This window comes from Taudactylus pleione, unplaced genomic scaffold, assembly GCF_031769625.1.
Source record: "Taudactylus pleione unplaced genomic scaffold, aTauple2 ptg000201l, whole genome shotgun sequence".
In the NCBI taxonomy this organism is placed as follows: domain Eukaryota; kingdom Metazoa; phylum Chordata; class Amphibia; order Anura; family Myobatrachidae; genus Taudactylus; species Taudactylus pleione.
This window is the reverse complement of record NW_028284603.1, coordinates 43,272,977-43,287,202: the sequence shown is the minus strand read 5'-3', so window position 1 is coordinate 43,287,202 and position 14,226 is coordinate 43,272,977. Positions and strand designations below refer to the sequence as shown.

At 45.5% G+C, this 14,226-nt stretch overlaps 1 protein-coding gene across 1 annotated transcript in view; it reads left to right on the top strand.

The window, feature by feature from the left end:
- The window catches only part of DTD1 (D-aminoacyl-tRNA deacylase 1), a 210,807-nt gene that overhangs the window by 29,549 nt on the left and 167,032 nt on the right, over window positions 1-14,226 (top strand). The window contains exon 4 of the mRNA XM_088477573.1: window positions 8,049-8,146. Coding sequence (XP_088333699.1) covers window positions 8,049-8,146 — 98 coding nt within the window. The remainder of the gene's footprint in view (window positions 1-8,048; window positions 8,147-14,226) is intronic.

Sequence of the window (14,226 nt, the reverse complement as noted above, 5' to 3'; positions counted from 1 at the left end):
ATATGCATAGATACACATGGGCATATCTGAAATACAACATGGATAATGCAATGTACTTGAAAAATTATCAGAAACTAATATTACATTATCCTTAAAGACAATCCACTTGTAGTGTAGAGAGAGAATGGGAAAACATAAAGAAAATTTGTCAAAACACTAGGGTAAGGGCAGGCAAACAATGTCACCCTACTGCAAAGTTGAGCCATACAGATGTGTCCACATACATCTATCCTCTGTGCGCTACAAATTGCGCAACACATAACGTGTGAGTGCAGTGTGACTCGGTAGTGCCAAGCTTCTTTTCATGTGACTTGTTACCTTCAAATGTGTCTTATTCACACACCAGTGGGGATAGAACGTACAAGCAGCTTCTGCTGATTAAAATGATATGTGGCATGCCTACATTCTGTGCAACTGCGGGTGTATGACGCATTTGAAGGTAACAAGTCGCACAAAAAGACACTTTAGCGCTACGTGTCATGCTACGGCATTGCGCGAATAGAAGGTCTGTTTAACACGCAAGGAGGCTAGATGTATGTGGACACATCTGTATCAGAGAACTACAAAATTGCATTGTGGACATAATAAGAGAATATATATTATATGGATATGTATTTATTAGACCAGGGGTGGGGAAAAAATTTTCTGCCGAGGGCCATTTTGATATATATAACATTATTCGCGGGCCCGGGGCAGGCCATGCTCCCTCCGTGTGATGTCACTCTTGGTGGGGCCACAGTCGGCGTTGATTACAGCAATGCCCGGAGCATCCTGAGGATGCTCTGGGGAGCTGTAAGGGCAGCAGTGTGACCGTCTGGCGCATCGTAAGGACGCTCCAGGCGGCACTGCTGCATAGATTCTGGCTGCAGGGTGGCATTCTAAGCACCCTGCTAGGCAGATGAGGCTAGGATAAAAAAGCTCCAAGGGCCAGACCAAATGATTACGGGGGCCTTATACGGCCTCGGGCCTGTGTTTTCCCATCCCTGTATTAGACCCAAATATAATCAAAAACATGGCAGAAAACTGAATACACGAAAACAACCTCATAAAAAAAAAATCAGTTAAGGCCTAGCGGTTCATCAAGGGCCTGATTCAGTGATAGACAGAATTGCAGAGCCACACACAAGCGGCTGTGCAATTCCGTCCCTCTAAAATTGATATGCAGGAGGAGGTGTCTGTAGGAAACAGACTCCTCCTTGCTGCATCTGCGACCGAGATTGCAGCCCGGGATTACGATAGTGGCTTTGGTCAGGCAGCGGTTGCTGAAGCTTACCACAGCCTGACCAGGTCCTGGCTGACACTCCCCCATCTCCGGGAATGCTGCCCAGGATCGCCCCTTCTCCGCCCCCCAATCGCCACACCATGTCAATCATACTGCAGCTTGGGAGGGTCTGCGGGCAAAATCGCAGGACCTGCACATGCACAGACCACTCACCATTGGAGATGTACGCTAACCATTCGGTTAGCGTACATTTCTGAATCAGGCCCTGTCCCTTAGGAATAAGGGTACCTAGCCTATGTACCCACCTGCTTTCACTTTGTAAAAGTTTTAAAGATCTATTACCACCACGTAAAAAGGGCGGAACGTGATCTATCATACGATATTTAAGTGGATGTGGAATCACTGAACAATGTCTCGCTACTGCCCCCTATAGGGTGCTGCTCTGATTGCCGATCTAGGTGCGGCCATCCTTTCCTTGAAAGTTCTTTCTGTTTTGCCAATATACAATAACCCCCACAGTCAGGGCGGATTGGGATGGAAAACCAGCCCGGAAAATTTTTGGAAGCAGTCCTAATGGGACGGGCTCAGTTGAGAGGACGGGGTATGGTGAGGGGACAGGATACTCCCTCCCTTATAGGGCCTGATTCTAAATTAGATGCAGTCGCGGCTGCTACTAACCCCTTGCATGATGCACAGCGGTAAATACAGCGAAACACCAATACAGATGCAGTCAGGGGTGCCACAACATTTTTAGGTTTAGGGGGAGGGTTAGGGGCTAGGCACTAGAGGGAGGGATAGGGTTAGGTACTGAGGGAAAAGGGTTAGGTTTAGGGCGCGGGGAGGGGGAGGTTAGCTTTAGGAACTAGGAGCGGAGTCAGGATTTTGACTGCCGGGATCCCCATTAACATTAACACATATATATATATATATACAGTCAGGTGCATAAATATTGGGACATTGACAGAATTTTCATATTTTGGCCTCTATTCACCACCAAAATGGCTTTGAAATGAAACAAACAAGATGTGCTTTAACTGCAAAGTTTCAGATTAATTTGAGGGTAATTACATCCAAATCAGGTGAACGGTGTAGGAATCACAATGGTTTCTATATGTGCCTCCCACTTTTTAAGGGGCAAAAAGTAATGGGACTAACTAAACAATCCTAAATCTAGCTTTCACTTATTAATACTTTCTTGCAAATCCTTTGCAGGCAATTACAGCCTGAAGTCTGGAACGCATAGACATCACCAGACGCTGGGTTTCATCCCTGGTGATGCTCTGCCAGGCCTCTACTGCAAATGTCTTCAGTTCCTGCTTGTTCTTGGGGCATTTTCCCTTCAGTTTTGTCTTCATCAAGTGAAATGCATGCTCAGTTGGATTCAGGTCAGGGGATTGACTTGGCCATTGCATAGCATTCCACTTTTTAGCCTTAAAAACTCTTTGGTTGCTTTTGCAGTATGCTTCGGGTCATTGTCCATCTGCACTGTGAAGCGCTGTCCAATGAGTTCTGAAGCATTTGACTGAATATGAGCATATAATATTGCCCGAAACACTTCAGAATTAATTCTGCTGCTTTTGTCAGCAGTCACATCATCAATAAATACAAGGGAACCAGTTCCATTGGCAGCCATACATGCCCACTCCATGACACTACCACCACCATGCTTCACTGATGAGGTGGTATGTTTTGGATCATGAGCAGTTCCTTTCCTTCTCCATACTCTTCTCTTCCCATCACTTTGGTACAAGTTGATCTTTGTCTCATCTGTCCATAGGATGTTGTTCCAGAACTGTAATGGCTTTTATAGATGTTGTTTGGCAAACTCTAATCGGGTCTTCCTGTTTTTGAGGCTCACCAATGGTTTACATCTTGTGGTGAACCCTCTATATTCACTCTTGTGAAGTCTTCTCTTGATTGTTGACTTTGACACATATACACCGCTACCCTCCTGGAGAGTGTTCTTGATTTGGCCAACTGTCATCCACCACAGTTGTTTTCCGTGGTCTTCCGGGTCTTTTGGTGTTGCTAAGCTCTCCGGTGCTTTCTTTCTTTTTAAGAATGTTCCAAACAGTTGATTTGGCCACACCTATTGTTTTTGCTATCTCACTGATGGGTTTGTTTTGATTTTTCAGCCTAATGATGGCTTGCTTCACTGACAGCTCTTTGGATCTCATATTGAGAGTCGACAGCAACTGATTCCAAATGCAAATGTCACACCTAGAATCAACTCCAGACCTTTTACCTGCTTAATTGATAATGAATTAATGAGGGAATAGCCCACATCTGTCCATGAAATAGCTTTTGAGTTGATAGTCCCATTACTTTTGGCCCCTTAAAAATTGGGAGGCACATATAGAAACCGTTGTAATTCCTACACCTTTCACCTTATTTGCATGTAATTACCCTCAAATTAAATCTGAAAGTCTGCAGTTAAAGCACATCTTGTTTGTTTCATTTCAAAGCCATTGTGGTGGTGAATAGAGGCCAAAGCTGCTTGTTGTAGCAGCCAGCGTGCACATAGATAGTTATCCTGGACGGAGGCTGTCCGCAGAAGCCTGGAGGCAAAGCAGTCAGTGACAGGCTCCGCAAAGGATTATGGGAGGAGCTGCTACAGCTGGGCATGTGCAGCAGCTCCCCCGGCGGCCATTTTACTTAACATAGTGTAGCAGCCTGTAATGCTGGGCGATCGGAGCAAAGCCCCGATTGCGGCAGCCGGGCCACCAAAGCAGAGGGGTGGGTGAGGGAAGTGCGGCCGCCGGCCCCTAAAGGCAGCTAAGGGACCGGCCCAGCGGGAACCAGCCCGGTGTCCCGGCGGCCCAATCCGCCCCTGCCCACAGTCCAATAATCTGATCGACCACAAATTTAGAATTGCAGATAAATCTATGTCTAGTTGTGTAAGGTGTTCCTGAATGTGGACAATAGAATATATCACCAGCTATAAGATAGCGGCATGACCCACATGTACATTTACTTGTAGGAAGAGAAGTACCAACTAAAGGGCCTATTTTAGTAATCTAAGTTTTGACCAGGATATCACGCAAATTACGTCCATGTATGTAACAGGGCATAATCCTGGTATCCGCCAATTTAAGCTCAGGGTCAGTTTGAGCAAGAGGCCATAGTTTCTTAGATACCTTATTAATGTTATCACTCTCATGGTTAGACCTATTGACCCAAGGTAGAAAAGGAGTTTTCTTTTTAATGGACTGTTTGTGGAGTAAGGGCCTGATTCAGGTTGGATCGCAATGCTGCGTTTGAACGCAGCCGGCTGATGTTTGCAATCTGCGCTGGCGTATAAGATGCAGTGCGCGGGCTCGAACCAGGCGATGCGATTGGGAATGCGATCGCAGGCAGTACGCAAACCCATCACTCAGTGCTTGACAGGAAGTGCCGGTGGTGGTGGGTGGCCGTGCGAACGCAGACGTGTCAGTGTGCTCGAACGCCGTTTCAGGGGCGTGCATAAATTATTCACAGCGAACCCATCCGCAGTACTCACTGCGTGCAAGAAGTTTAGCAACTTCTGCGTCAGTGTCATGTCAACCACAAGTGTGCGTGCAGCTCCGATGTTACCGATGATTTCACATACTTGCACATTAGTATGGATGTTCGAGACTTGCCTACTATTCCGTGGGGGCTGGGAGCGGCGGTCAATTTACGGGAGGCTCCCAGACGAATCTGGAGAGTAGGTAACAATGCAACAGGGTCAGAAGTAATACGATTAATCTGCAGAAATTGCATATATGATAGGCCGCTGCTAATGGATTTAGGATGAAATCTGGTTTTGTGTAATAGATTATTTTTGCCACAACCTCTTCCTTTGCCCTTGTCTACCATATCTGGTGTAGTGCCGAATCTCCTGTATCCTTCGCACGTGTAGTGACCCCTGAGGGGGGCGCTTGCTGGATTTATTATCAAATCTATTATCATATCTTTCAGATTCACACGCTGATTACATAAATTCATTAGAAGACTCATTTCAGCGTTTCTTCTATGGTTTCTATTGTCCATTCTTTTATTGTTATCAGCCCAACGATGCACCATATATGGTGTTCATAGTCTGCATCTAATTTGGCTTGTTTCTCTTTCTTGAATTTGGTCAATTCACATTTATATTCCTCTATTTGAGTATTTAAGTTTTCATACCAGTTAGATCATTATCTAACCCTAGTTTGTGAATTGCTTCAAAAGCCGATATTTTTTTCTTGTATAGTATTTAACTCCTTGGTGGACTTTTCAATAATGAATAAGATAAGGTCTAATGAACACTTATTTAATATAGAAATCCACTGTTTACAAAATGGATAGTCATGTCTTCCTATTGTAGGACTATTTTTAACCCTTCCCGCCGGATTCAATTAGTGGCGATCGGCTGATATTATCGCACCCACGATAATCAGACTGAAACAGGCGAAAAGTTTTCTCCATCTCAGACAAGGAGAAAATAAAATGCAAAATCCGTATTTATGACAAAAAATTTTGGGGATTTCTTTCAGAACCCTTTGGAGACCCCCCCCCCTCCCCCCTAATGATAAATTACCCCAAACTTCTTTTGTAAATTGCATACTTTGGCAAAAAATTACAGGTCAAATTGTGGGTGAAAAAAATGGAAATTGAAATTGGGTTTTTTGGGGGGCCCTATGGATGCAATAGGTGTTTTAAACAAGTGTTTTAAATATTGCACGTGGCTGGCGTTTACAAAACGTTAAGAACGCCTGCGCTAGTCACGCCTGCGCTAGTCACGTGCAATTAAGCACCTAGCCGTGCAGTCTCCATTTGCAAACATTTGTGATGCAAAATGGGTCGTTCTGAAGAGCTCAGTGACTTCAAGCATGGTACTGTGATAGGATGCCACCTTTGCAATAAGACGGTTCGTGAAATTTCATTCCTGCTGGATATTCCACAGTCAACTGTAAGTGATATTATTAGAAAGTGAAAGGGTTTAGGAACAACAGCAACTCAGCCAGGAAGCGGAAGACCACGTAAAATCACAGAGCAGGGTCAACAACTGCTAAGGTGCATGGTGCGTAACAGTCGCCAACACTCTGCTGATTCCATAGCTGAAGAGTTTCAAACTTCCACTGGCATTAATGTGCTTACATTAATGCCAGTGGAAGTTTGAAAAACTGTACGGCGGGAGCTTAATGGAATGGGTTTCCATGGCCGAGCAGCTGCATGCCAAGAGTTGGATGGAGTGGTGTAAAGCACACCAACACTGGACTGTGGAGCAGTTTAAATGTGTTCTGTGGAGTGACGAATCACACTTCTCTGTTTGGCAGTCAGATGGGCGAGTCTGGGTTTGGCGGGTGCTGGCAAAATGTTACCTGTCTAACTGCATTGTGGAAACTGTGAAGTTTGGTGGAGAAGGGTTAATGGTAATGGGGCTGTTTTTCAGGGTTTGGGCTAGGCCCCTTATCTCCAGTGAAGGGCACTCTTAACACTTCAGCATACCAAGACATTTTGGACAATGCTATGCATCCAACTTTGTGGCAACAGTTCGGGGAAGGCCCTTTTGTATTCCAACACGACTGTGCTCCAGTGCACAAAGCAAGGACCAAAAACATGGTTTGATGAGTTCGGTGTGGAAGAACTTGACTGGCCTGCACAGAGCCCTGACCTCAATCCCATGGAGCACCTTTGGGATGAACTGGAACGTAGATTACGAGCCAGCCCTTCACGTCCAACATCACTGCCCGACCTCATAAATGCTCTACACAATGAATTGGCACAAATTCCCACAGAAAACTCCAAAATCTTGTGGAAAGCCTTCCAAGAAGATTGGAAGCTGTTATAGCTGCAAAAGGGGGACCAACTCCATATTAAAGTACTGTATATGTATTTTAATTCAATGTCATTACAGTCCCTGTTGGTGTAATGGTCAGGCGTCCGAATACTTTTGTCCATAGAGTGTACATTGCAAAACGTGGTAACAGTCAATGATCAATGCCTTTTATCAATAGGCATTTTCACCAGGATAACCTATACATAACATACTTACATAAATAAGGTAGTACACCAAGTGAACACCATTGTCCGGGGCGGAACTGCACATTTGGCCGGTGGCATTTGTGTTATGACGTCATCGCTGCGGTCATTGCGCGTATACCATGTGATGAGTCATCAGTGCTCAACACACACCAAGGTAACAGTAACTAAAAACAAATACATAGAATTACAGCAATGCCTGAATGTAAGACGCACTTGTGACAGATCACTGTTAATTATCCCCAAAACAAATTATTTGGCAAAAGCACAAATAGAACTATAAACTATAGTCTGGTCGCAATAATATACACAGAAATATAGGAAACATTAACTTATGTGTTATAAATATAAGCATAATATACATAGATACATAGACATGGGCATAGCTGAAATACATCATGGATAACACAACATATATTATGTGTCTCTCATCTGGATGCTTATTGTACTCTTACTATTATATCATTTTTTTGGAAAGCATTTTAAAATGTAAGCACTTAATTGACCTAAAATATAGGTTTTGGCAGAAAAGTAAAAGTGTCTCATTTCCTTTTGTTATTTTAAAATTACTTTTTATTTCATATACTACAGATAGTTATCTGGGGGTTTTATACCTTTTCATTTGACCTTTGAAAAACATATCTCTCTTTAATTCCCACATTTTGTCCTCCTTTACCTTCATTTACTCTTGAGCTACTTTACTGTTGTTGTAGTTATACCATGAGGAGCTAGCACAATAACATAATGCACAAAACAGCCTGCATTCACACTGTATACCAAATTCAAGTGAACATATAAAATAACATCTGGGCAATAACACATTTTGCGATCTCCTTTTCAGATGGAAAATTTGGAGCTTACATGCAAGTAAACATACAAAACGATGGTCCAGTCACCATAGAGTTGGAGCCGCCTGTGTCAACGACTGACCCAAAGCACGTAAGTACAATAACTCATGTCTAGAATACAATAATCTTACTATCAAGGTTATTTGAGGGTTAACTATACTATATAGAACTTATGCTTTATTGATTGAGAGAGTCATTCATTGTCTTGATGCTCTATTTAGCATGAATAAATGTATGAAGTAAATGACCCCCATATGTATATTAGATACACCATTCCCGAGCAATTTTTGCCGTTTGGCAGGGCCCATTATCCTGCTGAAAAAGGCCACTGCCGTCATGGAATACTGTTACTTGGTCTGCAACATTTCTTAGGTAGGTGGTATGTATCAAAGTAACATCTACATGATGCCAGGGGATTCCCAGCACAATATTGCCTCTGCCGGCTTGTCTTCTTCCCGCAACGCATCCTGGTGCCATTTCTTCCCCAGGTAAACGACACACATACACCCAGCCATACACATGATGTAAAAGAAAACGTGATTTATCAAACCAGGCCACTTTATTTCATTGCTCCATGGTCCAGTTCTGACGCTAACGTACCAATTGTAGGTCCTTTTGGTGGTGAACAGGAGTCAGCAGGGGCACTCTGACTGGTCTGCAGCTATGCAGCCCCATAAGCAGTAAGCGTATGCAATGCGCTGTGAGCTCTGACACCTTTCTCTCATAGCCAGTATTGACTTTTTCAGCAGTTTGTGCTGCAATAGCTCTTCTGTGCGATAGGACCAGACGGGCTAGCCTTTGTTTCCTACGTACATCAATGAGTCTTCGGCACCCACAACCCTGTCGCCGCTTCACCGGTTGTCCTTCCTTAGATCACTTTTGGGTAGTACTAACCACTGAATAACGGGAATACTCCACATAACCTGCCATTTTGGACATGCTGTGACCCAGTCTTCTAGCCATCACAATTTGGCTCTTGTTACAGTCGCTCGGATCTCTATGCTTGCCCATTTTTCACTTGTTTCCGACACATCAACTTCAAAAACTGAGTGTTAACTTGCTGCCTAATATATCCCACCCTTTGATAGGTGCCATTGTAATGAGATAATCAATGCTATTCACTTCACCTGTCAGTGCTTTTAATGCTATGGCTGATCGGTGTATCTTTTTCCCATTTTCCCTTTTCCCCCAATTCTCCCCATCTCCCCCTATTTATATCTCTGTTCCAGCCATCTCTCCCTTCATCTCTATTCTTCCCCCTATATTTCCCATCTCCCTCTAATCCTCCTGTCTCTGCCTATTCTTCCCCATATTCCTACCGGGCTCCTCCTATTCCTCCTGCCACCTCCTATTCCTCCTGATTCCTCCTATTCCTCCCATCTCCCTCTATTGCTACTGTCTCTCCCTATTCTTCCCTCTAATCTTCTGCCTATTCTTCCCATACCCCCATTTATCCTGCCTCTCCCTACCCTTACCCCTGTTCCTCCCATCTCCTGCTATTCTCCAAATTTCTCCCATCTCTCTTTTTTCTCCCCACCATTCCTTCCATCTCCCCCAAATGTCCTCCCTATTCATAATCTTCTCTTCTCTCTCTCTCTCTCTCTCTCTCTCTCTCTCTCTCTCTCTTTCTCTCTCTCTCTCGTAGTACTGGGGGAGGTGGGGCAGGAACAGTTTATTTTCCAGGGGAGGAGGAGAGGAGGTGGGCCCACTATGTGTACATCCAGTGGGATGTGGGCAGGATGTTGTGAAACAGGTGAGGTGGGGAAGAGACAGGTGGGGCAGGCCCACTCATGACATACAGTGGCACAAGCTTGGGGAGGTGGGGCATGAGTCACCACGTGGGTACATGGCGCCCATTATTGGTAGTATGGGACATGCCATTATGTGGATGTGCCCTCGTCTTGTCTCAGAAGTAGTGCAGGGGGAGGTGGATCGAGTGGAGGGATCTAGGCAATCTAGCAGAGCTCTGAGGGGGGACAATGCCTCCCCTCATATCTATAGTGCTAGACTGACAATAGCAGCATTATATAATACTTATATGATTGTCCCATCATTTGGCAGTTCACTAGCTAGTGTGGCCTCCCCTGTGACTCTTTTATCGAAGTCTCCCCATGTATCGCTCTCTGTCACAGCCCTACAGCTCCCTGAATCTCTGTGTCAAGCACCCCCCCTCTTGTGCCATTTCTGTCCCCTTCCACACCATCTCCCTCTGATCTCTTTCCTCTCTTTTGGCAGTGGTAGTTGTTTGTGGGTGGGGCTGTTGTGGTTCAGGAGGTGTAGAGAGTGTTCCTCAGGAGGGAGGGCTGTCGGAAACCTAGGGATGGCCATTGGCAGGCTAGCCATCGATGGTACCACTGGTGTTTCATATCGATGATATTAAACCATCGGCTGTGAACCATCAATGGTTTCATTCACTGACAGTCATACCTATTTTAATACTGGCTGGGCAGCGGACCAATTAAGGAGTGGGTGCAGAGCTTTGCGTGCTGTGTCGGGGGTGGAGCCAAGCTCGTGTCCCAGCCCATGGAAGAAAAAAAAACATAGCTTGGCTTCGTGCCATTGATGATGGTGAACCATTGGTGGTTAACCATCAATGACTGATAGCCATCGATGGTCAATGGCCATCTCTACAGCAATCTCTACCTCCACCACACACCGCCCACCTGTCTCTCTCATTTTTACCCCTTCCCCCTTTCTGTGTCTCTTTCATTTCTATTCTTCTCACTCCATTTCTCTTTCATCTCTGTTCCTTTCACCCCCCATCTCCCTCCTTCATCTCTTTAACTCGCATGCCCCCATCTCTCTCATCTCTGCTCCCCTCTTTCCCCCAATCTCTCTCATACCTTCTCCCCTCCCTGCAGGTGTGGGCGCGAGTCGGAGTTTGCTTTTTCCACGCACTGACCGTCTCTGCAGTGATGTTGCGTGTGTATGTGTGTGTGGCCAAACAGCCCTTCTCAGCACGCCAGGTCCCGAGCGACTATGCTTGTGCTGAGCGTCTTGTTTGCTCACATTTGTGTATTAGTTGCAAAAGTTAAACAATCGGATGTGACAAAACCGCTTAGTGAGACTGCAATAATTAATTTGATAATGCAACACTTGTACATCTGTGAGCTAATGAGTATGAATTTGTATACGTAGTGCTACGATGAAGCAACTGTGGATTTTTTCATGCTGAATTCCATTGTGCTTCATCTGCGAGTGTGTACATATTTACAACTAATTCCTGTGCAGGTAAAGTCACAGCTGGGCGTGTGTGTGTGTATGTGACTGTGTGTGTGTGTATATATATTATTAGTGTTCGCAAATACGCGCTATAGCGTGTATTTTACCCGGGATTGAGTAGTGGGGACTCCCTTTTAGAAAGTAGCCGGATCCCCGGGTACACGCGGTGCTGTGGCCAATCCCTGACAGCTGGCTGCAGCACAGCGCCGTCCCCCTGAGAAAGACACAACGCTGTCTGTTAGAGCAGCCAATGAGAGTCAGACTCTCATTGGCTGCTGCTGTGGAAAGCCGTGCTGGGATCAAGTGCCTGATCCCAGCATCGGCACAGCATCCGTGCCCGGCACTGGGACAGTGTGTTTGTTCCCAGCGCCGTGTAAGCCACCATGGCGGGTACCTGGTGAAGGGACCGACAGGTCCTTTCTACCAGCGTCGGCGGTAAAGTGGCGGCGGGAGAAGCTTGGCTCCGGGTGCAAGCTAAGCGAAGCTCGCTGCCCGGAAGCCAAGTAACAGCGGCGGTTGTTTGGCACTGGCCGTGACCCAAACATGGCTCGCGGTCCAGCAGCCAATAGGAGGCAGACGCGACGAGCCAATTGCGGCTCGTCGCGTCATAGCCCCGTCCACTCGTGGCGTCTTGAATTAGACGGCGCTGAGCGGGAAACTTCAGTACCGGCGGAGGAGTGAAGAAGTGAAGAGTGTCGCGGCAACAGTTCCGGCGGCCGCGCAAGAGGCCAGAAGACGGCGTGATCAAGAAGGAAGAAAGGGAGAGGCGGCGCCGCTGGCCAGGACGGGCCAGCGGCAGAAGAATGAAGCTGAGGAGCGGAGAGGACTCTTCCTCCGTACGGGTAGGCGGCCTTGGGCCACCGTTATTTAACACCTCCCTAGACCACCAGGGTTGTCAGGCACTAGGCCCTTGGCATAAATTCAGGCAATAGGCCTGTGGGTATATAGGTGGGCACAAGGCCCGGGCTACATAGGGGCATTAGACCCAGGTCACTAAAGGGCAAATAGGTGGGCCAATACTGGGGGCAATGCATAGGAACATGCTGGAACTACATTAGTGGCTGCTTCTGACGTGTATCTTTGGGAGAGGATCTCCTTTGCTCCTGCTCCATACAGGTAACTTTCCGCACTCTCTCATCGGTCTGCTGACCACGTCTGTCCAGCAATGTCTCTGATATCAGGATAGACGTGGTCTTTGCACACTGACAGCAGAAGTGCTCTTTCTCTTCCTTTCCACCAGTTGCCGCCCCGTTCTCTCATCCCATGTCCTCTGTTTACGCAAGACGTGGAGACAGCAGAAACTGGGGGACATTTTCTGGGTCCCTTTATTTTCAGCAGCTTTTGACACACCATCTGGTTTACATTTTACCATTTTGCAAAATTCTGTCTTGCACTGTACACTGTGCCGTTTCTGATTTACATTTCATGTCCATCACTCATAACCATAATCTCTTCTCCCTAACCTTTTCTTAGGTGACAATGTGATTTATCTACATCGCTTAGTGGACTTTTTACAACCTAGCATCAAGGGTTCATTACTGCCTGACCCTTGAGCTCTGCACTAACTCAATCTGTGCTTATTATAGGCAGCACTGTGTTTTTGCTACATATCCATTTGAGTCATATCACAGCCAGAGTCTTCTATCCATAGGGTGTTTGTTTGGACATTTTTTTCACTTTCAACTACTTTTGTTACCACAGGCAAAAACAACTCTGCATGCAATTACGGTGGAAACTATTTACAAGAACTGTTACACACGATTTGATACTATGTAACAACCCTGTTAACACGTTATAAATTCTCAGTGTCTCTACTAGAAAGTTACCATAATACATACCTTATTGTCATACTGTATCTCTGGTTTCCCTGTTGGACCTTTGCTGAACACAATTCCTGTGCATAAATCTGTGTCATATTGATTATGCAAACTCTGAGTATATTGAATATAAGGAACCATAGTCTAGAAGAGAGATATATGAACTGGTTTATTGTAAAAGGTTACATTGTTTTTGTAATTCCTATTTGTCAGTCCTTTTGGAACTAGAACTCGTATCTCCTTCTTTAGACTGGGATTTATTTATTTTAAGGAATCAATCTTTACCATTACACATTTGGACCTTCTGGCTCTGCTGTATAATATCATACAGAGTCTAGCTACTATAAGTACAGCATTAGAAGGTAATTGATTTCTTTTGAAATTCAATCTCATGCTCAACTTTCTGTGGGCATACCGTCATGGGCCGTTGCAATTTTTAAAATATTCGCCGTGACCTATAGCAACTGATTAGTTACTATTCACACAACTAGTTTGGGTGCAATTTGCACATTCAATTTTCTCTCATTGAGAGTGCGATTCTAGCCAGCACCCACTGGCTAGAATCATTATATCTTGGTATGTTATATGTTGTTTTCATTAATTCATTAAGATTCATCATTAGAGTGCCCCAAACAAAGAGTCTTCTTTTTTTCTCTACCGATAACGCAATGCATAGGGGGTCAACTACTGGGGCCAATGCATAGGGGGGGATTACTACTGGGGGCAATGCACACACACTCTCGAGTCTCATTATTATGACCACCATCTAATAGCCAGAGTAACCGCCGTGTGCAGCACGAACCGCAGCTAGACAGGCTGAGAGTGACTCAATAAGGTGTTGATAGGTTGGCACAGGTATCTGGAGCCATACTGACTGCAGTTCATCCCACAGCTTCTGGAGGGTGCATGGTGGAGTATCCATAGAGCGAACACAACGATCGAGATGGTCCCACAGATGCTCAATTAAGTTCATGTCCGGGGAATTAGGGGCCCAGGGAAGTACTTGGAAGTCTTCGCCGTGCTCCACAAACCACTGTTGGACATTTCTAGCCATATGATATGTCGCATTGTCTTTCTGGAAGATCCCATCCCAAACTTCATGGGCTACGCGCTGCCGAGTCAAATGTAGGAG